At 42.9% G+C, this 24,577-nt stretch overlaps 1 protein-coding gene across 4 annotated transcripts in view; it reads right to left on the bottom strand.

Annotated features, from left to right (window-relative positions):
• LOC124876004 (serine/threonine-protein kinase DCLK1-like) overlaps positions 1 to 24,577 on the bottom strand; it is an 89,882-nt gene that overhangs the window by 20,658 nt on the left and 44,647 nt on the right. Inside the window, exon 1 of one of the 4 annotated variants that reach the window (XM_047378468.1) lies at positions 899 to 1,056. The exons of the other annotated variants lie outside the window; for them this stretch is intronic. Within the exon in view, the coding sequence (XP_047234424.1) occupies positions 899 to 914 (16 nt within the window). The 5' untranslated portion in view covers positions 915 to 1,056. Of the gene's footprint in view, positions 1 to 898; positions 1,057 to 24,577 lie in introns of those variants that run through there. 4 annotated transcript variants of the gene reach the window in all.

Below are 24,577 nucleotides of genomic sequence, written 5' to 3'. Positions count from 1 at the left end.
ATGCTAGAACACCTCTGATGATACTGCCTGGTCAAACTTGGGCTAAATTATTTTACATTTTGGGACTTGTCAAAGCTTTTATGTATCATCCCAGCTCATGAGCTGAATGTGTCACGCCCTTAATTGTTATAAAGTGTAAATTAGCTTTTGAAGCAACTTGGACAAAAATAGTCGTTTTATTTTGCAGAAAAGGCGTGCTGTTTGGGGAAAACAAATATATTTGTTCTTTAAAAAGGGGGAACGGGGGTATTCAAGAAGGAAAATAAAGAGATCCTGAGGACTGCTAAATGTGGAAGCATAGATTTTCAGAGTCAATCCCTCAGCAGCTACCATTCCACAAGCCTTTTCCTTAATGCTTTCTTTCACTTGAATCGATGAACCTCAGCATGTAGACAAAAAAAAAAATGCATCTTCAGTCTGGATGCAGACGCAAAACCTCACTCTCCTGCTGAGATCAGAGAACTTTCTGAATTATTCGAGAATAAAAGGTACTAAAACACACCAATCAGTACAGTCGTGGCTTCACCATCAAATTATCCAACCATTTTTAGTTTTTCTATGCGTCTAAGGATAAATGAAACCGAGAAATAAGTTTTTTGTGCCGTTCCTGGCCATCTTCATTGATGAAATTTAGCATCAGCGTTACGCACCCGATGAAACCTTCCTCTCATAAAACGACATCAAAGCATTGAAGTCACACATTTTTTTCATACCAAAAACACAAAAACAAAAAAAACAAAAAACACACAAAATCGCCCTTCGGTATAACCGATCGTCAAGGTCAAACATCCACAGTGGTGATCGGGGAATAGAACATCTATGAAAATATATAATCCAGATTTATACACATAGGTTTCGGGCTTGACATGGCAATAAAATCGCCGGCGGAGCCTCCTACCTTCCACTTCCAGCATGTCGAAATAGCACAGTGTTAATCCAAAGCGGCGAATGGAGAGGAGCAGCACCTTTTTTTAACGGGTTCCGTCCGAGTGTGCGTCTGGTAGTAAACTGGTGTGAATGGGAGACAGAGCTGGGCTGTACTACACGGAGAGGCTGCTTGCGCAAACTCTGACGCGCACAGGGAGCGGAGGGAGAGTTAGAGCAGGCAGAAGAGAAGGAAGGAGGAAAAACATCTTTATTTTTTTTGCTTTATATTATTGCTAAGAAAATTACGTTTTTATTTGATCTGGGAGCAAAACAGAACCCGACAAAAAGTACCGGTTTTGAGGCAATAAATAGAGACTGGAGTGGTCCAGTACAGAGTGTTCTAAAAGCTGTTACTTCATAAAGAAATGTTCCATTTATGATCTGAAAACCCACCCAAAGCAACAGCCCCTCTACGTTTTTGCATTCCTTAAATACAAAGCCTGTCCACGCTATAAAAATGAATTTCCAAGGGTAGTAATAAATATGTCATAAAATTATTAAAATTGTAATCAAGCATATCAGTTCGTAAATGAAATGTAGTTTATTACAATAATTCAAATTAAAAATCGAACTCATATAGCCGATGTAGATTTATTATAAACATATTTCAAACACACATTCCTGTTAGCTTTGATGATTATGGCTTACAGCTATTGAAAATCCCACAGTTCCCTTTATCATATACTGAATATTGCATAAGACCGATAAAAAAAAATTATAGTGAAAATTTATGTTACAGCCATATTAAAGCTACACAATCTTCTGACACATTATATAATAAGGGTAAGCCACAAAATATAATTGGTATAGATGCTTGCCATCAACAGTGCTGTAATAAAAATTATTAATAAAAAATTTAGAGGAAGGAAAACGTGTGGTAAAAAAGGTGCACAAGCAACAGGGATAACTGCACTTAGAGAGGATTGTGAATCAAAGCTAGTTCAACAGTTTGGAGGAACTTCATAAGCCTTCATAAGCCACTAGAGAACATATCCAGAACATGGCCCACAACTGCGGCATTGCCTACGTTAAACCACTTCTTAACCAGAAATGTCAGCTTCTTATCTGTCCTAAAGAGAATGATGACTGGAATATTAGCAGTCCAAAATCCATCCTTTCATCCATTTTCTATACACACTTCTTCCATACTGGGTCACAGGGGAGCTGGTGCCTTTCTCCAGCAGCCTAAGGGCGCAAGGTGAGGTACACCCTGGACAGGTCGCCAGTCCGTCACAGGGCAACACAGAGACACACAGAACAAACACCCATGCACACACCCATTCACACCTAAGGGCATGTAGTGAGACCAATAAACCTAACAGTCATGTTTTTGGACTGTGGGAGGAAGCCGAAGTATCCAGTGAGAACTCACGCATGCACTGGGAGAACATGCAGAAAGGTCAGGAGTTGAACTGAGGACCTTCTTGCTCCAAGGCAACTGTGCTACCAAATGTGCCACTGTGCAGCCCTAGTCCAAAATCATCTTTTTAAATGAAATAAATTGTTGCATTCCTCAAAAATCTCGCAGGCATAGGCCAGCTGATGAGCAAGATCAAAATCTGACTGCAGTGTACCCATAATTCAGTGTGTTTTAAAGCATTTTAGGGATACAAAATACATTAAAAAGAAACTATACACATTTGGATCAGATTTTGTACATCAGGTGGAAAAGTTAAACTTGATTGAATATCACAAAGATTGTACCCTGCAGCGGCAAACGTCAGGTGTAAATCTTTGCTGGCATAAGCTGCTTGCTTGTATATTTTATTAGATTTTGCAGATGCATCTGGATTTTACCACCTGTGAAGTTATAACAAATGAGACAAAGGCTTAGTCATCGATCCTTAACAGGCTATTGAAATACAACATGTTATGTGATCATTTTACTTCAGGTTGTGGATGATGTGCAATCAAACACATTTGAGAGCCAATGTAGGGACAGTTCTTACATAATAAATTCTGTTATTTTGTTCATTAGTAAAAGGGAAGCTCTACACTGCAGAACTGATTTTCATGACTAGGTCTTTATATAAAGTATGGGAAACCTATTTACCACAAAACCTATTTTATCTGTGCTTTGTTAGCTATAGAGACACACCAGAGCAGTCTTTTAAACCAACATAGCTAAATAAAGGGGTTCGAATGTGCAATGACAACTGTGACAGTTTCCACTGATGATATCCAAATCTTGGCCCTAATACATTTTGACTTTGCCACTATTCATGAGTGTATTACTTCAACTATATTTGCAGTGCATTAATTTAGTAAAATTAAGACATTAAATCTGTGTTTAGAGTTTAAAAACTTGTTAGGTGATTTAAAGTAGACGTTTCTCAGATACTGAACTGCAGCAGAAATAAATATGGTGCAAGGATGAATAAAACAGCCCCCCATAAACTACAGGAATTACACTTGGTTGCAAAAACATGCCGATACATGCAATGATTTTAAAAAATGCACAATAATTAGTTATCAGGCTCCTCTCCTGTGGAACCAGCTCCCAGCTTTAGTCTGTGAGGCAGACACCCTGTCTACTTTTAAGGCTAGGCTTAAAACTTTCCTTTTTGATAAAGCTTATAGTTAGAGTGGCTTAGGTTATCTTGAGCTATCTTCCTTATTTTTCACCTCCGTCTTCTTCCCTCCCTGTTGGTTGGAGTAAGGGGGAGTCAGGTTTAGCCTAAACCGGCTCAGTTATGGTTGAGGTGCAAACACACCCTCCATTTCTGCTACCTGTCTGACCCCTTCTCTTTTCCAATGGTTATAATCAGTCTGACAGAGAGAGGTACCCCCGATCCTTGTGGTTTTTAGTGTAACAATGACCATCAGTGGGACCCTTTGTGGGGCGCCTTGAGACGACATTGTTGTAAATAAGCGCCGCTTAACTAAATAATCTGAACTGAAACTATCTCTGTAGTTATGCTGCTATAGGCTTAGGCTGCTGGAGGACATAATGAACACTTTCACCCTCTTCGCTACATTCTCACACTACTCTCCAATTTTGCATTGTTTGCTGTTATTTCAGCTTTTAACCTTGTTCTCTCTTTTCTCTTCCTAGAAGCTACACCTGGCCTGGCTCTGTGTCTGCCTGTGACACCTTTCCGGAGAGGGGAATCGTCCAAGCTTCTGCTGGCAACAACTTAATGCTCACCCTCTACCAATGATCCACATGGCCCTGTCTTTTAGTGTTTAACCCTTTCTCTCTCCTAGACATAGCTACTGACTGAGCTTTTACTGTAAGTCATTATATGTGGTCTCTTTCAGACTCTAACCTTAAAAACTGGCTCAGAGTTAATCTGTTCTTTCTTTCTAGGTGAAACGACTACAGGAGCTACATCCATTAACATTTGCTTTTCCTTCCCATAGAAAGTACTGCTGGATCAGTGCTTCTGTGTTCTCTTTATGTCTCTGCTCTGTTCTCTCAAACCCCCAGTCGGTCGTGGCAGATGGCCGCTCACACTGAGCCTGGTTCTGCTGGAGGTTTCTTCCTGTTAAAAGGGAGTTTTTCCTCTTCACTGTCGCTACATGCATGCTCAGTATGAGGGATTGCTGCAAAGTCAACGCCAGTGACTGTCCACTGTCTCTACATGCTCATCCGGGAGGAGGGAATGCTGCAAGTCACTGACTGGATGCAATCTGCTGGGTTTCCTTAGATAGAAAAACTTTTTATCCAATTTGAATGAAAAGCTAACTCCGACTGCACTGTTCAATTGTTAGGATTAATAGGAATGTATGTACCTGACTGTTGTGAAGTGCCTTGAGACAACATGTGTTGTGAATTGGCGCTATATAAATAAAACTGAATTGAATTGAATTGAAAAAAACATTTGCATTATTGATACCCTGCTAGCAATAACGTGCTATATATGAAACAAAATTAAATAAAATTGTCTCCGTCTCCAGTTGATAGGATTTGATATGTGTCTTGATAATGGTTACACGTTGTGGTAAAATTTACAAACCCTAATATGCAAAACAATCCAACAAAAAACAGTGCCCTCCAGTGAGTTTGGAATACACCAAAATGGTATACAGCTGAAACTGGGCTATTAGCAGCCTGAGGCGACCTCTACTATTTTTCGTGTAATTAACGCTTTAACATGTAGTTGAGGCGACAATTATGAGTCAGCTGAAGGGTTTCTGATACTCAAGTAGAAATATGACTGTAAAGCCAGCTGTTTAATGCTGTAACACGTCAAAGTAACCCTACAGCACTAATGTGGAAGGTGATAGCTAAAGCTAAACGGAATGAACTTGTTCACCACATGATGCTTCAGGAAATATTGAGCATGTAACAAAGAGTGATGCACCAGAGATCAGGATCAGACAATTTTCTCTTGATCAGCTCTGACCAGTAATTGGCAGCCAAACCTGAAAAACAAATTGTTTCCCATTCAATAACTGCATAACTCCCACCGTTTTGGTCTGTGAACCATCCCCATGCTTCAAGCTGAACATCGTGTATTAATTATTTATGTCCAGTGTTAGATTTCTGCCTAGTAGAATGTTTTTCATGTCAACCAAAAAGTTTCATTCTGGTCTCATCTGCGCAGAACACCTGTTGAACACGTTAGCTGTGTCCCTACACGCCTTGTGCTGAACTGCGAGTGAGATTTCTTACGTCAATCTTTCAACAATGATTCTGCTTCTCTAACTAATGCTCTCCTTGCTCAACAGTTTAGGTGGATGACCATGGTAGGTTTGCTTTAAATTTCACCTTTTTATCACAGACCTCTATGGCCTTTACAGGAAACTGCTGAGATTCAATTATACAGAGGTGGACTCTATTTACAATTAACATGACTTCTCAAGGTTGCACTGGATTTTATTTAGGGGTATCACACTAACACATTGCACTTAAGTAACACTTATTTAGAGTTTTGAAAAACATGCCTCATTTTCCAATTATATATTGTGTTGGTCAGTCACATAAAACGTAAATAAAGCAAACTTCATTTACTTTTTATGACATAAAATGTAAATAAACAAAATGTTGAAATCTTGAAAGGGGCTGAATACTTTTGCTCTGCACTGTATATAGACAAGAAGATGAGCCAGAACCTTTTAAGTAGTTATGATGAAACAAATCACCCACCCAGCATGATCCCACCACGCAAGCCACACATATTTTCATGGGAGATTAGTACTGCAATAACATTTAATGCATCACATCGACTGCAACCAAAAATAACAGCTATAATTACTGAGAGCTTTAATGGCAAATAAATACAAATAGTACTTAATTGTCATTATGTCACAGTTGCATTTTGAGAGAAATGTTTTCTCTGTCTCAAATAAAATGGCACCATGACACACAGATTACTGACTTTTAGCGAATGGCCTGTATCATTCATACACATTAACGCACATTAATCTTTTCTGTATATATTATCCTGCATAAACAGGTTTTATGGAACAAAAGAAAACCAAAAACACGGATGTTGCAAATATAGCACATTTACTGCTCATAAAGTTTCTTAGCCAGGAGTGGGTTCTCTGGAGAAATACTGGATCTTATTTTGAGTGAGATGAGATGCAGAGGTGTCGGCGCTGTGCTCACTATGACACCATCTGGACTTCTCTGTTGATTTTTAGCAGACGTGAGAAATCGACGGAGGCACAGATGGTGGGAGAAAGTATGTCTGAGTGCAAATTGTTTTTGCACATTATTTTGGGGCTGTGTGTATATGCACACTCAGCCGGGGTTGTGGCATCATCGCAGAGTGAAGCTCCGGTGATGACAGTGTTAGGCTTGCCCACTCACAACCACTGGCAGATAAAGCACTACATGACAGAATATAGCAGACACTTTTTCCTGTATTTATTTTCATATAAAGATCCATTTCACTACCTTTTCCTGACACTAAGATCCAATTTTATAATTATAAATTATGTGGTGGCTACTCAGAATGATTCACCAATAACCAGACAACACATAATGTTGCTTTGTTCTGCTCCAGTAAGTGCAAGAAGAGAGAATTAAATCCAAATCTACTGTGAGATGCATGCTGAGATGTTGCTTGATGCTGCTGGGAACTGATAATGCATTCAGCCTTATTTCTTAGAAGGCTCTTGTTCTTAAACCTAAGAGGAAAGGACAATATGTTTACCTAAACCAAGACAAAAGATAAAACACACTGGCTCCAAAGTTACATTGTCTGACTGCTTTAAAGTACTATCCAAAAATGTCTGTCTCATTTTAAAAATACAAAACAGGGGAAAAACAAAGACAAGGACATCCTGCAAGAAAAAAAAAGTCATACGAAATAGATGCTTTTCATTTCTTGTCCTTTTTCCCAACTTTGTATAAGGCTCCAAAGACAAATTACTGCGGCATACTGATGCATTCTTTGCTTTGTGTTGTTGCTTCTTAACATCAAATGCGAGCTTTTAAGGTAATATAGGTCAGCAGGAAATCCTAATCATGCACAGGGATTAAACTGGGCACACGTTCACCAGAGTTAAACAAAAGTAAATACTCGTAACTTTTCACACCCCAACAGAACACTTTAACACTTTAATCAGTCCTAAAACCATGGAAATTATAGCTTTTACCTTTGTTTTTGAACGCAACCAGAGATAAGTTGCTGCATCAACTAGTAGGTCTTCTTTATAAAAATTCACTGAGATCCAAACTAGCAGCAAAAGATCATTACTTTATGACATCGAGATGCATCTAAATACACATTTTATTGTAACAGCTTCATAAATATTGCATGTTTTTGACAATCTCAGGAGTATCATCTCTGGGGATAAAATATTATTTCAACTGAATTTAATAACATGATGAGGTATTTCTGCCCAAGCCTTGGTTAGAGTGTGAAATGCCTGCAAGTAGTGAGATTTCTGAGTGGATAATGCCGTTATACTGGGTAGGCTCCAGTAAAATACAAAGCAAAATTGTGGGGCTTACTAATATTCATTCATATTGCTATCATTAGGACTTTTTTCTCTTGACATTAACACAGTAGAAGTGGAATTATGTCCAGTCTGGCACCAGTTTTTGTGTATTTGTTTTGTTTCTTTACAATCACTCTGTAAAAGTTGTTTAGTTTAACCTCTTCATTAACGTTCTATGCAAATGAGTTCTGGTATTTTTAGGATAGGTGGACGTAGCAGGAGATCGACAGAGGAAATGGGGCACTGGCCTGGACCTCACCTATCGTTGTGAGATATGGATCGTGGCCTGAAGAACAAGATTGCGGATACAAGCGAATGAAACAAGCTTAATCTGTAGGGTAGCTGGCCTCAGCCTTGGAGATAAGGTGAGAAGCTCCATCATCCAGAAGGAGCTCAGAACAGAGTCACTGCTCCTCTACATCAAAAGGTGTCAACTAAGAAGGTTTGGAAATCTCATTAAAATTCTTCCCTTTGGAGGTTTTCCAGGCACATCCCACTGGGAGAAGAGAGAAGAGCCTAAGGCAGACCCAGAACCCTTTGGGGCAGTAAGAGCAGAGTGTGAAGGTTCAATTAGCAGGGTAAGAGCACAGTTTTGCTCAAAATATTGAAATGCACACAACATTATGGGTGACATACCAGAGTTCAAAAGAGGACAAATTGTTGGTGCACGTCTTGCTGGCGCATCTGTGACCAAGACAGCAAGTCTTTGTGATGTATCAAGAGCCACGGTATCCAGGGTAATGTCAGCATACCACCAAGAAGGACGAACCACATCCAACAGGATTAACTGTGGACGCAAGAGGAAGCTGTCTGAATGGGATGTTCGGGTACTAACCCGGATTGTATCCAAAAAACATAAAACCATGGCTGTCCAAATCACGGCAGAATTAAATGTGCACTTCAACTCTCCTGTTTCCACCAGAACTGTCCGTCAGGAGCTCGACAGGGTCAATATACACGGCCGGGCTGCTATAGCCAAACCTTTGGTCACTCATGCCAATGCCAAACGTTGGTTTCAATGGTGCAAGGAGCGCAAATCTTGGGCTGTGGACAATGTGAAACATGTATTGTTCTCTGATGAGTCCACCTTTACTGTTTTCCCCACATCCAGGAGAGTTACGGTGTGGAGAAGCCCCAAAGAAGCGTACCACCCAGACTGTTGCATGCCCAGAGTGAAGTATGGGGGTGGATTAGTGATGGTTTGGGCTGCCATATCATGACATTCCCTTGGCCCAATACTCGTGCTAGATGGGCGCGTCACTGCCAAGGACTACCAAACCATTCTTGAGGACCATGTGCATCCAATGGTTCAAACATTGTATCCTGAAGGCGGTGCCGTGTATCAGGATGACCATGCACCAATACACACAGCAAGACTGGTGAAAGATTGGTTTGATGAACATGAAAGTGAAGTTGAACATCTCAAATGGCCTGCACAGTCACCAGATCTAAATATTATTGAGCCACTTTGGGGTGTTTTGGAGGAGCGAGTCAGGAAACGTTTTCCTCCACCAGTATCACATAGTGACCTGGCCACTATCCTGCAAGAAGAATGGCTTAAAATCCCTCTGACCACTGTGCAGGACTTGTATATGTCATTCCCAAGACAAATCGACGCTGTATTGGCCGCAAAAGGAGGCCCTACACCATACTAATAAATTATTGTGGTCTAAAACCAGGTGTTTCAGTTTCATTGTCCAACCCCTGTATATATATATCCATTTTAACTCAAGAAAACCTTGACACCCCCCAGAATGAGCAGGAAAGTGCTGCTCTGGAGAGGAATGTAGGGTTCCTCTTCGAGACTTGTTACCTCTGCAACCTAATCTTGGATAACAAAACTTGTGGTGTTTATTGGTCAAAATATTTTCATTGAGAGCTTTTTGAATTTAACAAAACTACACAAAAAAGCAAAACTCCAACCCTGTCACGGAGTGAAATTTTGGACCTTGTCTTATGGTTTCTGTGATGTTTTATTTTGTCTAGATGTTTCTATTATGTTTATTAGTCTGTTTTGCTCTTGCTACCGCCTCCTGGTGTTTTGTTGTTTTCCCCCTCGTCGTTATTCCCTTTCTGTGTTTTTATTCTGTTCTGTCTAGCTTAGTTCTTTATGTTTAGTTTCTAGTGTTCCAGTTCTTCCTGTAGGTCAGCTTGAGTTATTGTTTACCTTTATTCCAGTTCCTTTGTTTTCTTGGTTATTCTAGATTTCTTATGTTTTGGTTTAGTCTATTGTTCTGCTTAGGTCTTTGTTTCTCTTTATTGGTTAATCAGTTCCACCTGTCCCTTCAGCCTCCCTGTCTCCTTGCCACACCTGTTCTGTGTCTTTTTGATTATCTGCCATTTGTTCTCCTCTCACATCTCCCTGTATATTAGTTGGTCTGTGCTCTTTGTTCCCTGCTGGTTCCTCTGTTTGTTCACACTCTGTTCTGCCTGTTCGTTCACGCTCGCAACCCTCGTCCTTGCCATGTTCCTGCAGTGTCTGTAAGTTGTTTTGAATTCAGACTCTGGTCAGTACCTGCAGTGTGTTTTTGTTACGGTTTTGATATTTTTGAATAAACTGAAGACTAATTGAAATGCTGTGCCTGAGCTCTTGTCTGCGCTTCGGTCCACCCCAAAACCCCACTGTGACAAACCCACCGACTCCATCAAAAAACATAAGGGGCAATGAAGCTGCAGTATATAAAATGTCCTGTATAACCTGTTAACTGATACAATTTAATATTTGCAATTACTCTGATTAGCTGATGCCACACCCTGCAGAGCTGGATGTGTCACCATGACCCTGAGCTAAAAGAAAGCAGATAACCAAACCCACACTGAACATATTATAATACATCAGACACATCATTGAGCTAAAGAATTGAATAATAAGTCAGGAAAAGACACAAGACTTTATAGAATAAAGCTTACGCCTTTTCATTAAGAAAATATCGACATTTATTTGTAAGCAAAATAGCACCTACAAATAGATGCCAGTGCTTACTGATAATATAAAACATCTATAATGAAGACAATATTAGTGATTGGGTGGTGTTGATTTCATTATACTAAAGGAAGCATAATCTGCATATCAAATTATTTGATTTTTCTCAAGAAAAAAACATTTTTTTTGAGAAAACATTAGATAGAATTTATTTGCTAAAGGATTTAGGCTTCACACTGATGGCCATCTATACTGTTGGAAATTTACAATTTATACAAGCAAAGCTGCTTTTGAATCCATGCATTGAACTTTTCTCCAACATAAAGAGAAGGGCATGTTATGTTTTCAACAGAAACATGGTAACATAAATTTAATAAAGCTCCCATTCTGATAGAGCTGACGCCTCCGAATTACAATTTTCTTTGTGAGAGCAGACAACAAAGAAAAGGTGGAGGGGTGGCCACTTTGTTTAAAGATTTATTAGAGTGTAAAAAAGTATTTATGGGCAAATTTGACTCTTTTGAATATTTGGCTCTCCAGGTAAGGAGCCCGGTCCGAACCATGTTCTTGAATATTTACAGGCCTCCTAAGTCCAAAACAAACTTTATCAGTGATTTTAATGAACTTTTATCAGTGATATGTGTTGATTATGACTGTTTAATTATTGTGGGAGACTTCAACATTCACATGGCCAATCCTGAAGACAGAAGTGCAATACATCTATGTGACACTCTTGGAAAGTTTGGTTTGACTCAACATGTTAAACAGCAAACGCACAAACAGGGACATAATTTGGACTTGATAATCACTAAGGGTCTAAACATTTCCAAGGTGTCTGTATCTGATGTTGCTTTATCTGACCCCATTTCTGTTATTTTTGAAAGCATCATCTGCGATGACTCAGTTTGCCAAAGAGACATGATAAGAAAACGCATCTTTAAGGACGGTGCTGCTGAAACCTTTTACCAGATTTACTCTTCTACCTCCACTTTGCCCTGTAACACTGTAGATGAGCTGGTAGACAACTTTCATTCTAAAATCTCGGACATCATTGATTTAATTGCTCCAATTAAAGTGAAAGTCGTTTCTGGGAAGAAAATGTCTCCGTGGAGAAGTGCTCCACCAGTCAGAAGTGAAAAAAAGGAGCGTCGAAAAGCTGAACGCAGGTGGTGAAAGACTGGACTCCAGGTTCACTATATTATCTATAAAGAGAGACTATACAGATATAACCTACAACTGAAAAATGCAAGGGAATCCTTCTTTTCTGAGATCATCAGCAAAAACATTAACAATGCTCGTGCATTATTTGCCACGGTCGACAGGTTAACAAACCCTCCTGTAACTGTAGCATCTGAACTCCACTCTACCAGGGCCTGCAATGAATTTGCTAACTTCTTCAATGAAAAAACCCAAAAGATCAGAGGGGCAAGTCCAGTACCAAAGTTGTTACCAACTACAACGGATTTCCACAAAATTCTCAGCAGGACCTTGAAAAACTAATTCATGCGTTCATCTTTAGTAGAATTGATTACTGCAACGGTGTCTTCACAGGTCTGCCTAAAAAGTCGATCAGACAGCTGCAGTTGATCCAGAATGCTGCTGCCCACGTCCTCACTAGAACTAAGAAAGTGGAGCACATCACCCCGGTTCTAAAGTCCCTACACTGGCTCCCTGTAGCTCAGAGAATAGACTTTAAAATACTTCTGTTAGTCTATAAATCACTGAAGGGCTTAGCACCAAAATACATTACTGACTTGTTGTCAGTGTATCAACCACCCAGACCTCTCAGGTCTTCTGTCTCAAATCTACTCTGCACACCCAGAACCAGAACCAAACATGGAGAAGCGGCTTTTAGTTCTTATGCTCCACTAATCTGGAATAAACTCCCAGAAAACTGTAAAAGCCCCGAAACCCTAAATTGCTTTGAATGAAGATTAAAAACTTATTTGTTTAGAGTGGCCTTTGACTGTGCCATCTAAACATTATTAGTTAAGTTTTCAGTCCAATTTTCCTTTCATTTTCTTATCTATCATTATATTCTCTTAATTTTTTTTAATTACCTCTGTTTTTTTTATTTTCTCTATCATTGTAATGTTTTTCCTTATGTACAGTGCCTTGAGTGCCTTGTTGTTGAAAAGCGCTATATAAATAAACTTGACTTGACTTGGAAATATATTATTTTGTTATACTGGACTGTACCTGTATTCATGTTTTCCAAAAAAAATAGCAATGCTAGAACTCAGAACACTTTTCTACAAGTGTTACAAACAGATTGTTGTATTGCCACATATGGGTGACAAGATAAAATGCAACATATTCACAATCAATAATTTCATTTCACCCATAAAACAGAGAAGTTTTGGGTAAAATTTCTCAAGTTAACACCTGCGGATTGGATTTATGGTGGTAGTATGATTGTGTTAAGAATTCTGTCTCCTCAAATGAACTCCCCCCAGATGACCACCACACACACACACACACACACACACACACACACACACACACACACACACACACACACACACACACACACTCACACACACACACTTCTAGTATTCAGCAGTGTCCAGAACGTTTTTTTATATAGTGTGCAGATTTTAGCTGTAAGCTTACATGGTCATAGGCAGTGAAACACTCAGAGGGACACCAGGTGGTGTTTGATGTTGTGCTACATGCTCTCATGTGACGGATATAATTCACACTGAACATCTGCTGTTAATGCTTTTAACTCCACAATATCTCAGAGCACTCTGCTACGATAGCGATAGATGACTAAGGATAACACTAAGAACATGTTTATTTTTTACATAACAAATAAAAATATTCATAGAAATGCTTTGATTTAAAAGCTAAATTTTGATTTTCTCTTAATCTGCTAATGGAGCCAAACAAACAGGATCACACTTATTGAGGTTCAGCATCAGTAACTGTCTGTTGCCTTGTTGTCTGTTGTCTAGACAGCAGTATAAGATTTGTTACCCAATGTGTTAACAGAAAATATCTCTCCTCTTCAGCTGTAATTTCTGTACTGATATCAGACAACTGCGTGCTAGGCGCAATCTGAAAATAATCAAATGGTTTTTTACATATGGATATAAACCCAGAAGAAAAAAAATCAGCACAATAACTGTGGGAAGAAGTCAGACATTATGACTGAATCGTTCTTATAAAATCACTAATAGGTATACCTAACAATTTCTGTAAAAATGTAACTAAAGCACCTTTTTATATTTATAAGTTACACCTGTAAATGATTATGACTACAACCTCTTCTTGTTAATCTGTGACTTCCTGTTTCCCCGGGGTACAAATATGATGTGACGCAGGGGCCAATTTCTTATAGCCACTGCTCACTTGGTTTTCTGTCTCAGCCTCACAAGTCTCAAAGTATGAAGTTCCTAACTGGATCTCTGTTCTTTGGTCAGATGAGACTAAGGGTGTTTTCGCATCTGAGGTGTTTAGTCCGTTTGGTTTTCTTTCATTTGTGTAGATATGAGCACAGCAATAGCACTAGGGTGTGGACCAAAGCAACCATACCGAGACCATTTGAAGGAGGTGGTCTCGGTCCGGTTCCAAATGAACTCTAGAGTGGTTCGTTTGTGGTGTGAATGTATTTCAGTCACTATCAGAAAGAGACCAAGCAGAGTCTGAACAAGGAAGTCAGCTGTCATCAGATGACAGAGCACAAGTTTTGGACGCAGCTCCTTATATGTTGCAGCCGTTAGAAGAGCAGACAGCGCCACATGTGAAAAAACCAGACGCGAAGCTGAGCAGCATGGAGCAGTAGCAGCAGACACAACAGATGTTTTGAAGATTTGAAAACAGTACCTGGACTGTAAGTTTTTTTTTATTTTTATGTGAATGCGTACAGAAATATTCATTATTCATTCATTATTATTTATAAATCATGCAAGGGAAAAAATACAAAAGAAATATATTTTTGACTCAGTAGTTGGAGTCTGTAATTTATCTTTTGTCAGACAGCCGTTTTCTACCGCTTCTTCCAAAGTGGCTCGTGGGAAGCTGGTGTCTATTTCCAGCAGTCAATGGGCGGGAGGTCGGGTACACCCTGGACAGGTCACCAGTCCACACCCATTCACACCTAAGGGCAATTTAGTGAGATCAATCAATAACAGTCATGTTTTTGGACTGTGGGCCCAGAGAGAACCCATGCATGCACAGGGACAACATGCAAACTGGGAGTCGAACTCAGGACCTTCTTGCTGCAAGGACACAGTGCTACCAACCACGCCACTGTAGAGCCCCTAAATAGGTAATGTACTCGAACTCGTCGTCTTCTGCTTATCCGGGACCGGGTCGCGGGAGCAGAAGACTCAGCAGAGACACCCAGATGTCCTTCTCCCCCAGACATCTCCACCAGCTCCTCTGAGGGGAGCCCAAGGCGTTCCCAGGCCAGCCGAGAGACATAGTCCCTCCAGTGTGTCCTGAGCCGTCCCCCTGGGCCTCCTCCCGGTGGGACGTGCCTGGAACACCTCCCGAGGAAGGCGTCCAGGAGGCATCCGGTATAGATGCCCGAGCCACCTCAACTGGCTCTCTCGATGTGGAGGAGCAGTGGCTCTACTCCGAGCCCCTCCCGGATGGCCGAGCTCATCACCCTATCTCTAAGGGAGTGCCCGGCAACCCTACAGAGGAAGCTCAATTCAGCCGCTTGTATCCGGGATCTCATTCTTTCGGTGATGACCCAAAGTTCATGGCCATAAGTGAGGGTAGGAACGTATACCGACCGGTAAATCGAGAGCTTTGCTTTTCGGCTCAGCTCTCTCTTCACCATAACGGACTGGTACAGTGCCCCCATTAGTGTGGCAGCTGCACCGATCCGTCTGCTGATCTCCCGCTCCATTCTTCCCTCACTCGTGAACAAGACCCCGAGATACTTGAACTCCTCCACTTGAGGCAGGAACTCCCCTCCAACCTGAAGACGACAAGCCACCCTTTTCCGGTCGAGAACCATGGCCTTGGACTTGGAGGAGCTGATCTTCATCCCAGCCGCTTCACACTCGGCTGCGAACCGCTCCAGCGCATGCTGTAAGTCTTGTCTAGAGGGGGCCAGCAGGACCACGTCATCTGCAAAAATAAGAGATGAAATCCACTGGTCCCCAAACCAGACCCCCTCCGGCCCTTGGCTGAGCCTAGAAATCCTGTCCATAAAAGGTATGAACAGGACCGGTGACAAAGGGCAGCCCTGCCGGAGTGCAACATGCACCGGGAACAGGTCCGACTTAGGTCCGACTCCGGCAATGCGGCCCAAACTCCTGCTCTGCTTGTACAGGGACCGGATGGCCCCTAATAAAGGGCCCCCGATTCCATACTCCTGGAGCAACCCCCACAGGGCATCATGAGGGACACAGTCAAATGCTTTCTCCAGGTCCACAAAACACATGTGGACCGGTTGGGCAAACTCCCATGAACCCTCAAGTACCCTGTAGAGGGTATAGAGCTGGTCCAGTGTTCCACGGCCGGGACAAAAACCACACTGCTCCTCCTGAAGCCGAGGTTCGACTATCGGCTGGAATCTCCTCTCCATTACCCTGGAGTAGGCCTTACCAGGGAGGCTGAGGAGTGTGATCCCCCTGTAGTTGGAACACACTCTCCGGTCACCCTTCTTATGAAGGGGGACCACCACCCCTGTCTGCCAGTCCAGAGGCACTTTCCCCGACCACCACACAATGTTGAAGAGGCATGTCAACCATGACAGCCCCACAACATCCAGAGATTTGAGGTACTCAGGGCGGACCTCATCCACCCACAAAGCCCTGCCACCGCAGAGCTTTTTAACCACCTCGGTGACTTCAGCCTGGGTGATGAAAGAGTCCAACCCCGAGTCCCCAGCTTCTGTTTCCACCAGGGAATGCGTGATGAGAGGATTGAGGAGATCCTCGAAGTACTCCTTCCACCGCTCGATAATGTCCTCAGTCGAGGTCAGCAGCTCCCCACTCCCACTGTAAACAGTGTTGGCGAAGCACTGCTTCCCCCTCCTGAGGTGCCGGACGGTTTGCCAGAATCTCTTCGAGGCCAACCGGTAGTCCTTCTCCATGGCCTCACTGAACTCCTCCCAGGCCAGAGTTTTTGGCACGCCTGGCATCACGTTACCCGTCAGCCACCTCAGGAGTCCCACAAGCCAACCACAGTCGATAGGACTCCTTCTTCAGCTTGACAGGTGTCCACCACCGGGTTCTGGGATTGCCGCCGCGACAGGCACCGCAGACCTTACAGCCACAGCTACGGGCAGCAGCATCGACAATAGATGCAGAGAACATGGTCCACTCGGACTCTATGTCTCCAACATCCCCCGGAATCCAGTCAAAGCTCTTCCGGAGGTGGGAGTTGAATACATCCCTGGCTGAGGGCTCCGCCAGACGTTCCCAGCAGACCCTCCCTATGCACTTGGGCCTGCCAAGTCTGTCCGGCTTTCTCCTCCTCCAGCAGATCCAACTCACCACCAGGGGGTGATCAGTGGACAGCTCAGCCCCTCTTTTCACCCGAGTGTCCAAAATATGTTGCCAAAGGTCTGATGATACGACAACAAAGACGATCATTGACCTCCTGTCTAGGGTGTCCTGGTGCCAGGTGCACTGATGGACACCCTTATGCTTGAACATGGTGTTCATTATGGACAATCCGTGACTAGCACAGAAGTCAAATAACGAAACACCACTCGGATTCAGATCGGGGAGGCCATTCCTCCCGATCACGCCTCTCCAGGTGTCGTTTCCTACGTGGGCGTTGAAGTCCCCCAGCAGAATAATGGAGTCCCCGGGAGGGGCACTATTCAACACCCCCGACAGGGACGCCAAGAAGGCCGGGTACTCCGCACTACCGCTCAGCCCGTAGGCCGAAACGACAGTCAGAGACGTATGCCCAACCCGAAGGCACAGGGATACGACCCTCTCATCCATTGAGGTAAACACCAAGATGAGATGGCTGAGCTGGGGGACAACAAGCAAACCCACACCAGCCCGCCGCCTCTCCCTGTGGGCCACTCCAGAGTAGAAGAGAGTCCAGCCCCTCTCGAGGAGATGGGTTCCAGAGCCCACGCTGTGCGTGGAGGCGAGCCCCATTATTTCTAGTCGATATCTCTCGACCTCCCGCACAAGCTCAGGCTCCTTCCCCTCCAGTGAGGTGACATTCCACGTCCCTAGAGCCAGCATAAGCATCCGGGGATTGGCCAGCCGAGGTCTCCACCTTTGTCCGCTGCCCAATCCTCTTTGCACCGGTCCCTCACGGTTCCCCCTGCAGGTGGTGGGCCCACTGGGGGATGGTCTCGTGTCTCTCGTTCGGGCTTGGCCCAGCCGGGTCCCGCGAGGAGCAACACAGCCACCAGGCGCTCTCCGACGAGTCCCGACCCCAGGCCTGGCTCCAGGGTGGGACCCCGGCTCCGCCGTACCGGGCGACGTCACGTGCCTCGATTCACTAGTCCTCATGAAGGATTCTTGAATCCTTAAATTAAATCCTTAAATTGAATTAAATAGGTAATGATTTATCTTTTTTAATAATTATTATTTTGGACGTGTTCCCGGTGCATGTTGGACTCCGGCAGGGTTGCCCTTTGTCACCGGTCCTGTTCATAACTTTTATGAACAGGATTTCTAGGTGCAGCCAAGGGCCGGAGGGGGTCTGGTTTGAGGACCAGCAGATTTTGTCTCTTCTTTTTGTGGATGACGTGGTCCGGCTGGCCCCCTCTAGCCAAGACCTACAGCATGCGCTGGGGCGGTTCGCAGCCGAGTGTGAAGTGGCTGGGATGAAGATCAGCTCCTCCAAGTCCAAGGCCATGGTTCTTGACCGGAAAAGGGTGTCTTGTCCTCTTCAGGTTGGAGGGGAGTTCCTGCCTCAAGCGGAGGAGTTCAAGTATCTTGGGGTCTTGTTCACGAGTGAGGGAAGAATGGAGTGGGAAATCAACAGACAGATCGGTGCGGCTGCCGCAGTAATGGGGGCACTGTGCCGGTCCGTTGTGGTGAAGAGAGAGCTAAGCCGAAAAGCGAAGCTCTCGATTTACCGGTCGGTCTACGTTCCTACCCCCCATCTATGGCCATGACTGAAAGAAAGAGATCCCTGATACAAGCAGCTGAAATGAGCTTTCTCTGTAGGGTTGCCGGGCACTCCCTTAGAGATAGGGTGATGAGCTCGGCCATCCGGGAGGGGCTCGGAGTAGAGCCATTGCTCCTCCACATTAAGAGGAGCCAGTTGAGGTGGCTTGTGCATCTATACCGGATGCCTCCTGGACGCCTTCCTCTGGAGGTATTCCAGGCACGTCCCACCGGGAGGAGGCCCAGGGGACAGTCCAGGACATGTTGGAGGGACTATGTCTCTCGGCTGGCCTGCGAACGCCTTGGGCTCCCCCCGGAGGAGCTGGAGGAGGTGTCTTGGGACATCTGGGCGTCTCCGCTGAGTCTGCTGCCCCCACGACCCGGTCCTGGATAAAGCGGAAGACGACGAGTACGAGTACAAATTATTTTGGATTTGTAATTATTAACAATAACTGCCGAAATCTACCTTTGTGACAACGAAGTGTTCTCACCTGCTCAGGCTTGATCAGTACAGCCACAACAATGGACAACCTTTTCTTTGGCAATCTTTTCACATCAGATTCACTGAACAGCGTAGTGTCAAAATGAGGTGAGATCTTTCCATGTAATCCATGCAATATTCATTAACTGCTCACAGTTAAATCCATAAAAATTAAAAAAGTATCCTTTTGTGTAATCCATGCAACAATCATTAAAATACACAGTTGAAGCAAAAGAGAGTGAAACAAGCATATTCTCACATTCTGGGACTGAGAGACTGGAGAGGCATGTGTGTTCAGTTAACTGTCTTATCTTTTACAGAGGTATAAACAACAAGTGTAACCAAGGAAATTATGTATTTAAAATTCTCAATCAGCTATATATGAAAGAGATATAATGTTGATCAGTTGTGATGTATGAATAAAAAGAATGAAGTTATGGTTTTATAACTGTGTTTTAAAGTAATTGCAGAAAGCTGAGAATGGAATGTGTAATACTGTGTAAAGTTTAAGACTGAGCAGATTAGGGAGAGAACTGTAGGATAACTAGGATTGACGAGAGCCGGCTGCGGGCTGACAGCGAACCTTTTGAAGGCCAACAAACAACACGAAGAAGGGAGGAACAGGATAAAGCCAGTTGCATGCTGACAGAGAATCTTTTGAAGACCAACAAGCAATGCAAGGAAGGGAGGACGAGACTACAGTCAGCTGCGTAGCTATTACTGTTATCTTCAAGGCCGAAAAACAGCACCAGAAAGTCACTATGACCATGACTAAGTATTGGGCAATAGCATGTTGCGCAATAACGGAGAAGCCTAACAAATGGCTGACCAGTAAGAGCATCTGCACTATAAAAGCAATGCAAAAAAAGGGAACTGCGGTTGTTTCCTCGCAGAAGACCACCGAACAAGATCGGACGGAGAGAGATGCTACAGATGGATCAGAGGACCAGAGACACAGCCCAGCTGATTGACTGCATTAAAAAGAGGATCAACCCATGTGCCAAGGAAGGACTGTGCCTCGAAATTAAGAATCTGAATTCATCTACAGCCTTTTTATCCAGACAACAGAAGTGAACTTGATCGGTGAACAACTGAATGCTCTAAGGTTCAGGCTTCTGGAAGTCCTGAATCAACCTCTTTTATACCTCCGGGGTTTCCTTCAACTCTTCAGCCTCTGGAAGCTACTGTCTTCTGAGACATATGACAACAAAGTTCCTGTTTGACCAACAAAACCTGGAGCATCAGTGCCTGTCCACCTAGAGGAAGAAAACTGAAGATTAAGCCGTCTTTCCTTCAAGAAATCGCTCGTTGTTACCAGAAGAAACATCCCCATCGGGTGCATGGATGAGCCTCCATCTTCAAAGCCTCTCCAAACTCACTAGTTTCAGCATCAGGTAAAGACAGGTTGAGTTGATTGATTCATTTCTATTATTGAAGTTAATATGTGTTGCCGAATTTAAGTTGTTACTGGCCCCTGCAAAAGCGTTACTAATTAAAGAAAGCATATAAAATTCTAGACAAATCGTGGACATCCAATTATTTGAGTCACCTTATTGTTGGCTTTTCATTGGTGATAAAAAGTATTGTTGCCTGGTTCTAAGAGATTTTAGGAGGTTTTTATAGGTTGCCTTACCCAAGCTTGTAAAACAGCGCCCTTGGGGCTCATCTCGAGTCACTAAAATTAACCTAACCCATATACCAAGAGCCAGTTTTGATATTAGGGAATGAGCAGCCGTTAACAGAACTGACTGTCGAGGAGTGGATGAATACTGTGGGCTACTCGGTCATCCAGACCACCAGTTGAAGAAGGGCGAGACTTCTGGATGCAGGCTGTCAGAGGTTAGGCGTGTCATTTCCCGACACCAGCTTAAACAGATCTTTCACTAAACCTGCTTAGTAAGATCCTTTAGGTTTAGGGAAGTCCGGACCCGTTGGATGGAGAGCTGGATTGAGCAATCCCTCTAGAAATAGGGAAGTAGGAGGGAGGGGTTAGCTCATCGGACAACAATGTAGCTATTGCATGCCTATCTCCACTGGTCCACCGGCCAATATAATGTAAATCACTGCCCAGTTCCGACAATATTAAGATTTGTTTCTTCCTATTTCTGCATTTGTCAGAAGAGCGTGTCTCAAGGAAAACAAAAAACATTAGGGATGACAATAGATGCCAATGGAGGACTGTGTACATTTACAAACTACTTCTAGCTCCCTCACCACCACTGACATGAATCCAGCACTCTAGCACAGAATTAATGCCATTTTCTGATGTCATATTAATGTTCAAAATGTTAAACTGGATTTGCTTTTGAGACCAGTTCTTAGAGTGGATCCCAATGAGTCGTTCTTGTGATCACATAACAGCAGCAGGACTGGCTGCATAGGAACAGTGGAAAGCAGCAGATGATGTTGACTCTTTTCATTTGAGAACAAATTGTCCTGCAGGGAAGTGAGCATGGTGTATTTTTAAAAGTAGAGAGAGAGGACGTGGGGAGTGGGGGGTAATAATAAACAAGAGAGGAGCAAAGAGGGTCAAACAACAGATCCATGAGTTGTTTCCCTGCTGTCACTCCCCTCTCTGCCTCTCTCCTATTACAAACAATCAATGTTCCAGGAAACAAATACAAAACTGTCAACACCATGTTAAGTAGCAGAGGTGAAGCCAGAGGGGGGGGACTTTCTTTAACAAAAGCAGAATGGTCTGACTAAGGATTCTAGTCAGGAAGCGAGTGTTAGTCAGCTCTGTCTGTACAGCCGGCCATTTTGCAGGAAGTCACTGCCATATATGGGTGTCTATTGTGTCTCCAGCTAGATGCTGTAAGTGTGCCGCGTTTCCATGGCAACCAAGAGAAATACCCCTCAACCCAAAATGACTTTTTGTTTTTTTTTCCTTTTCTCCTTCTCTCTCTCTCTTACTGTCTCTCTCTCACAGACACACACGTTTGTACACCTTGGTTGCAGATGCGATACGAGCAAGATCAGAGACTGTATGACTCACCCTCATAACCTTTTCCCCAAAGTTTTCAGTCTGACAGCACTCAAAAGCCTCTCTTCACATGCAAGCTTCTTTCTCTCCATATCTTCTCACTTTGTTTTTCAGATCTTTATTCAGCAATCATCATCTTTGTAAAAAAATAAAAGAAGAATCTGTGCATGTTTATTTCTTTAAAAAGCAGGTGGAAAAAATTCTTCTTGTAGGATTTCTGGGCATTGCATCACCCTACTGAATCATCCCTGACCCAGTAGGTCTGTGTAGTCAATAACTCCATAATTATGACAAAAATGAAAAAGTTAAGTGTGCTGTTGCATAACTAGGCAATACCAGCTACAGCTCAAGCTGTGCAATCAGGCAGAGAATGTGATATTTGCTGAAGCTGGAAACTAATCACCAAGTCCTTGCTGCTTTTAAGCCAGACTGAATGTCTGGCATACAACAATGTTGGTGCATTAGCGAGAACTGCATTTATTTCTAGGAATTAAGATTCATTTGCTTGGATGTTTGTTTGCTCTAAAGGAGTTTTCTGGTTGTCTTATTAGGCACAAACAAACTAAGCACAGTGTGTGTGCACGCTCTTAATGTTTCATGACATTTCATTAGTGTGTCAGGTGAGGAGCAGCTTGTGTGGAGCTGCAGGATTGAGTCACCAGCCCTCTCATCTTCCCTCTCTCTTTTGTTACCACTCATCTCTGCTTGCATTTGTCCTCCCCTCCCTGGTGAAATCGTCTGGATCTCATCTCATTTGAATTTGCATTTTGCATACACCGAGACATGGCCTGCATGTATGTTAATACTGCCAGACAGTCTGCAGATTACCGTGTTTATTCTCATTGTGCTGCAACACAGACAGAGGCAATAAGCTAGATAACATACGAAAAATAAAGATGAGGAAACACTGGGGAAACAAACAACACCCCAATTATTTCCATCTTGTCTGTAACACCATACACATTTCTCATGTAAAGACACAGACACAAAGTTTAGAAGGACTAATCACTTCTAGTGCCCTGTTTTTACACCCCATGAACTTTTTTCACATTGTGACATGTTACAACAACAAAGTTGTTTGGATTTAATGTAATAGACCAACACAAAGCAGCCTATAATTGCAACGTTGAAGGAAATGATGACTGACATTCAAAAACAAGAATATGCTTTCTTCTGAACCATCCCATGGTAGGTCTGGCTGTTTGTTGGAAGTTGAATCTCTGCCTTAGTCTCAAGTTTTCTGCAGCCTCAACAGGTTTTCAACAGTGTGTTCATTGTGATGTGCAGTGCTCATTTTCTCCCCACATAGCATTCTGCATGTAAGCCAGGATGCTCGTCATGCTTGCTGTGTCCCTTACATGACGTGTGGTAAACTGCAAACAGGCCGTGTTTTGGCTTCCTTTCAACTATGATTTCTTCTTCCCGCTCTTTCATAAAGGGCAGATTTGTTGAGTGCACTGCTAATAGTTGTATTTTCTTCCACCTGAGTTGTTGATCTGTGAAGCTCCTCTAGAGTTACCATGAGTCTCCTGCCTGCTTCTCTGTTTTTAGGTTATTAATGTTCACCTTGACCAGCCTGTAAGTTTAGGTAAGGAGCCACGCTGTTATAGGTTTGTAGCTGTGCCAGACTCTTTTGATGTTCAGATAACAGATTAACAGTAAGATGTTCAATGCCAGAGATATTGTTTTATTTGACATGACCCTTGATGGGGTCACTTTGGTTTAGTATTTTGATAATTTTGTGGCTTGTTCTACTTTTGTCTTTCTGTGCATTGGTTGAGTATCTGTTCTGAGGGTCTCTAATGACTGTTTTCCCCTGAAGAATCAAGCTCTATGTTCCGTTTACTTCCCTGTTCTTCCTGTTTCTGGAGCTTTCTTTTTCACAGTTTGGTTGGCATCTTCATTCATTCTCATGTTGGGTTGTGTTCTGTTTCAGGGACAAAATCTTGTCTCATTTCTATGCTTTTTGTGTTTTTTTTTTAACTCAGTTACCTCTTCAGTTATCTGTTTCCCCTGTCCAAGCAATCTTTTTCCTTAGTATATAATCTTCACTAGTTTGGAGACTTTTTGCAAGATCTTCCTGTTGTCCCCTAAATGTGTCTGGAACTGGTTTTCTGTTTGGGTTTTGGACTTGGTTTTATAAGGTCCAGTTCTTGTAAGTTTTCAGTTTTTAATAAAGTAACTTCCTTGCACTCCATCTACCTACCTCCACTCCTGCTTTTTGGGCACTTACCACAAACACAAAAACCATGGCACTGTCTATTGAGTTCCTTGGTCTTCATGATCCTGTTTGTTTACTAATGTTCTTTAACAAACATCTG

This window comes from Girardinichthys multiradiatus, chromosome 11 (assembly GCF_021462225.1).
Source record: "Girardinichthys multiradiatus isolate DD_20200921_A chromosome 11, DD_fGirMul_XY1, whole genome shotgun sequence".
Classification (NCBI taxonomy): domain Eukaryota; kingdom Metazoa; phylum Chordata; class Actinopteri; order Cyprinodontiformes; family Goodeidae; genus Girardinichthys; species Girardinichthys multiradiatus.
This window is presented reverse-complemented; position numbering and strand designations above follow the sequence as displayed.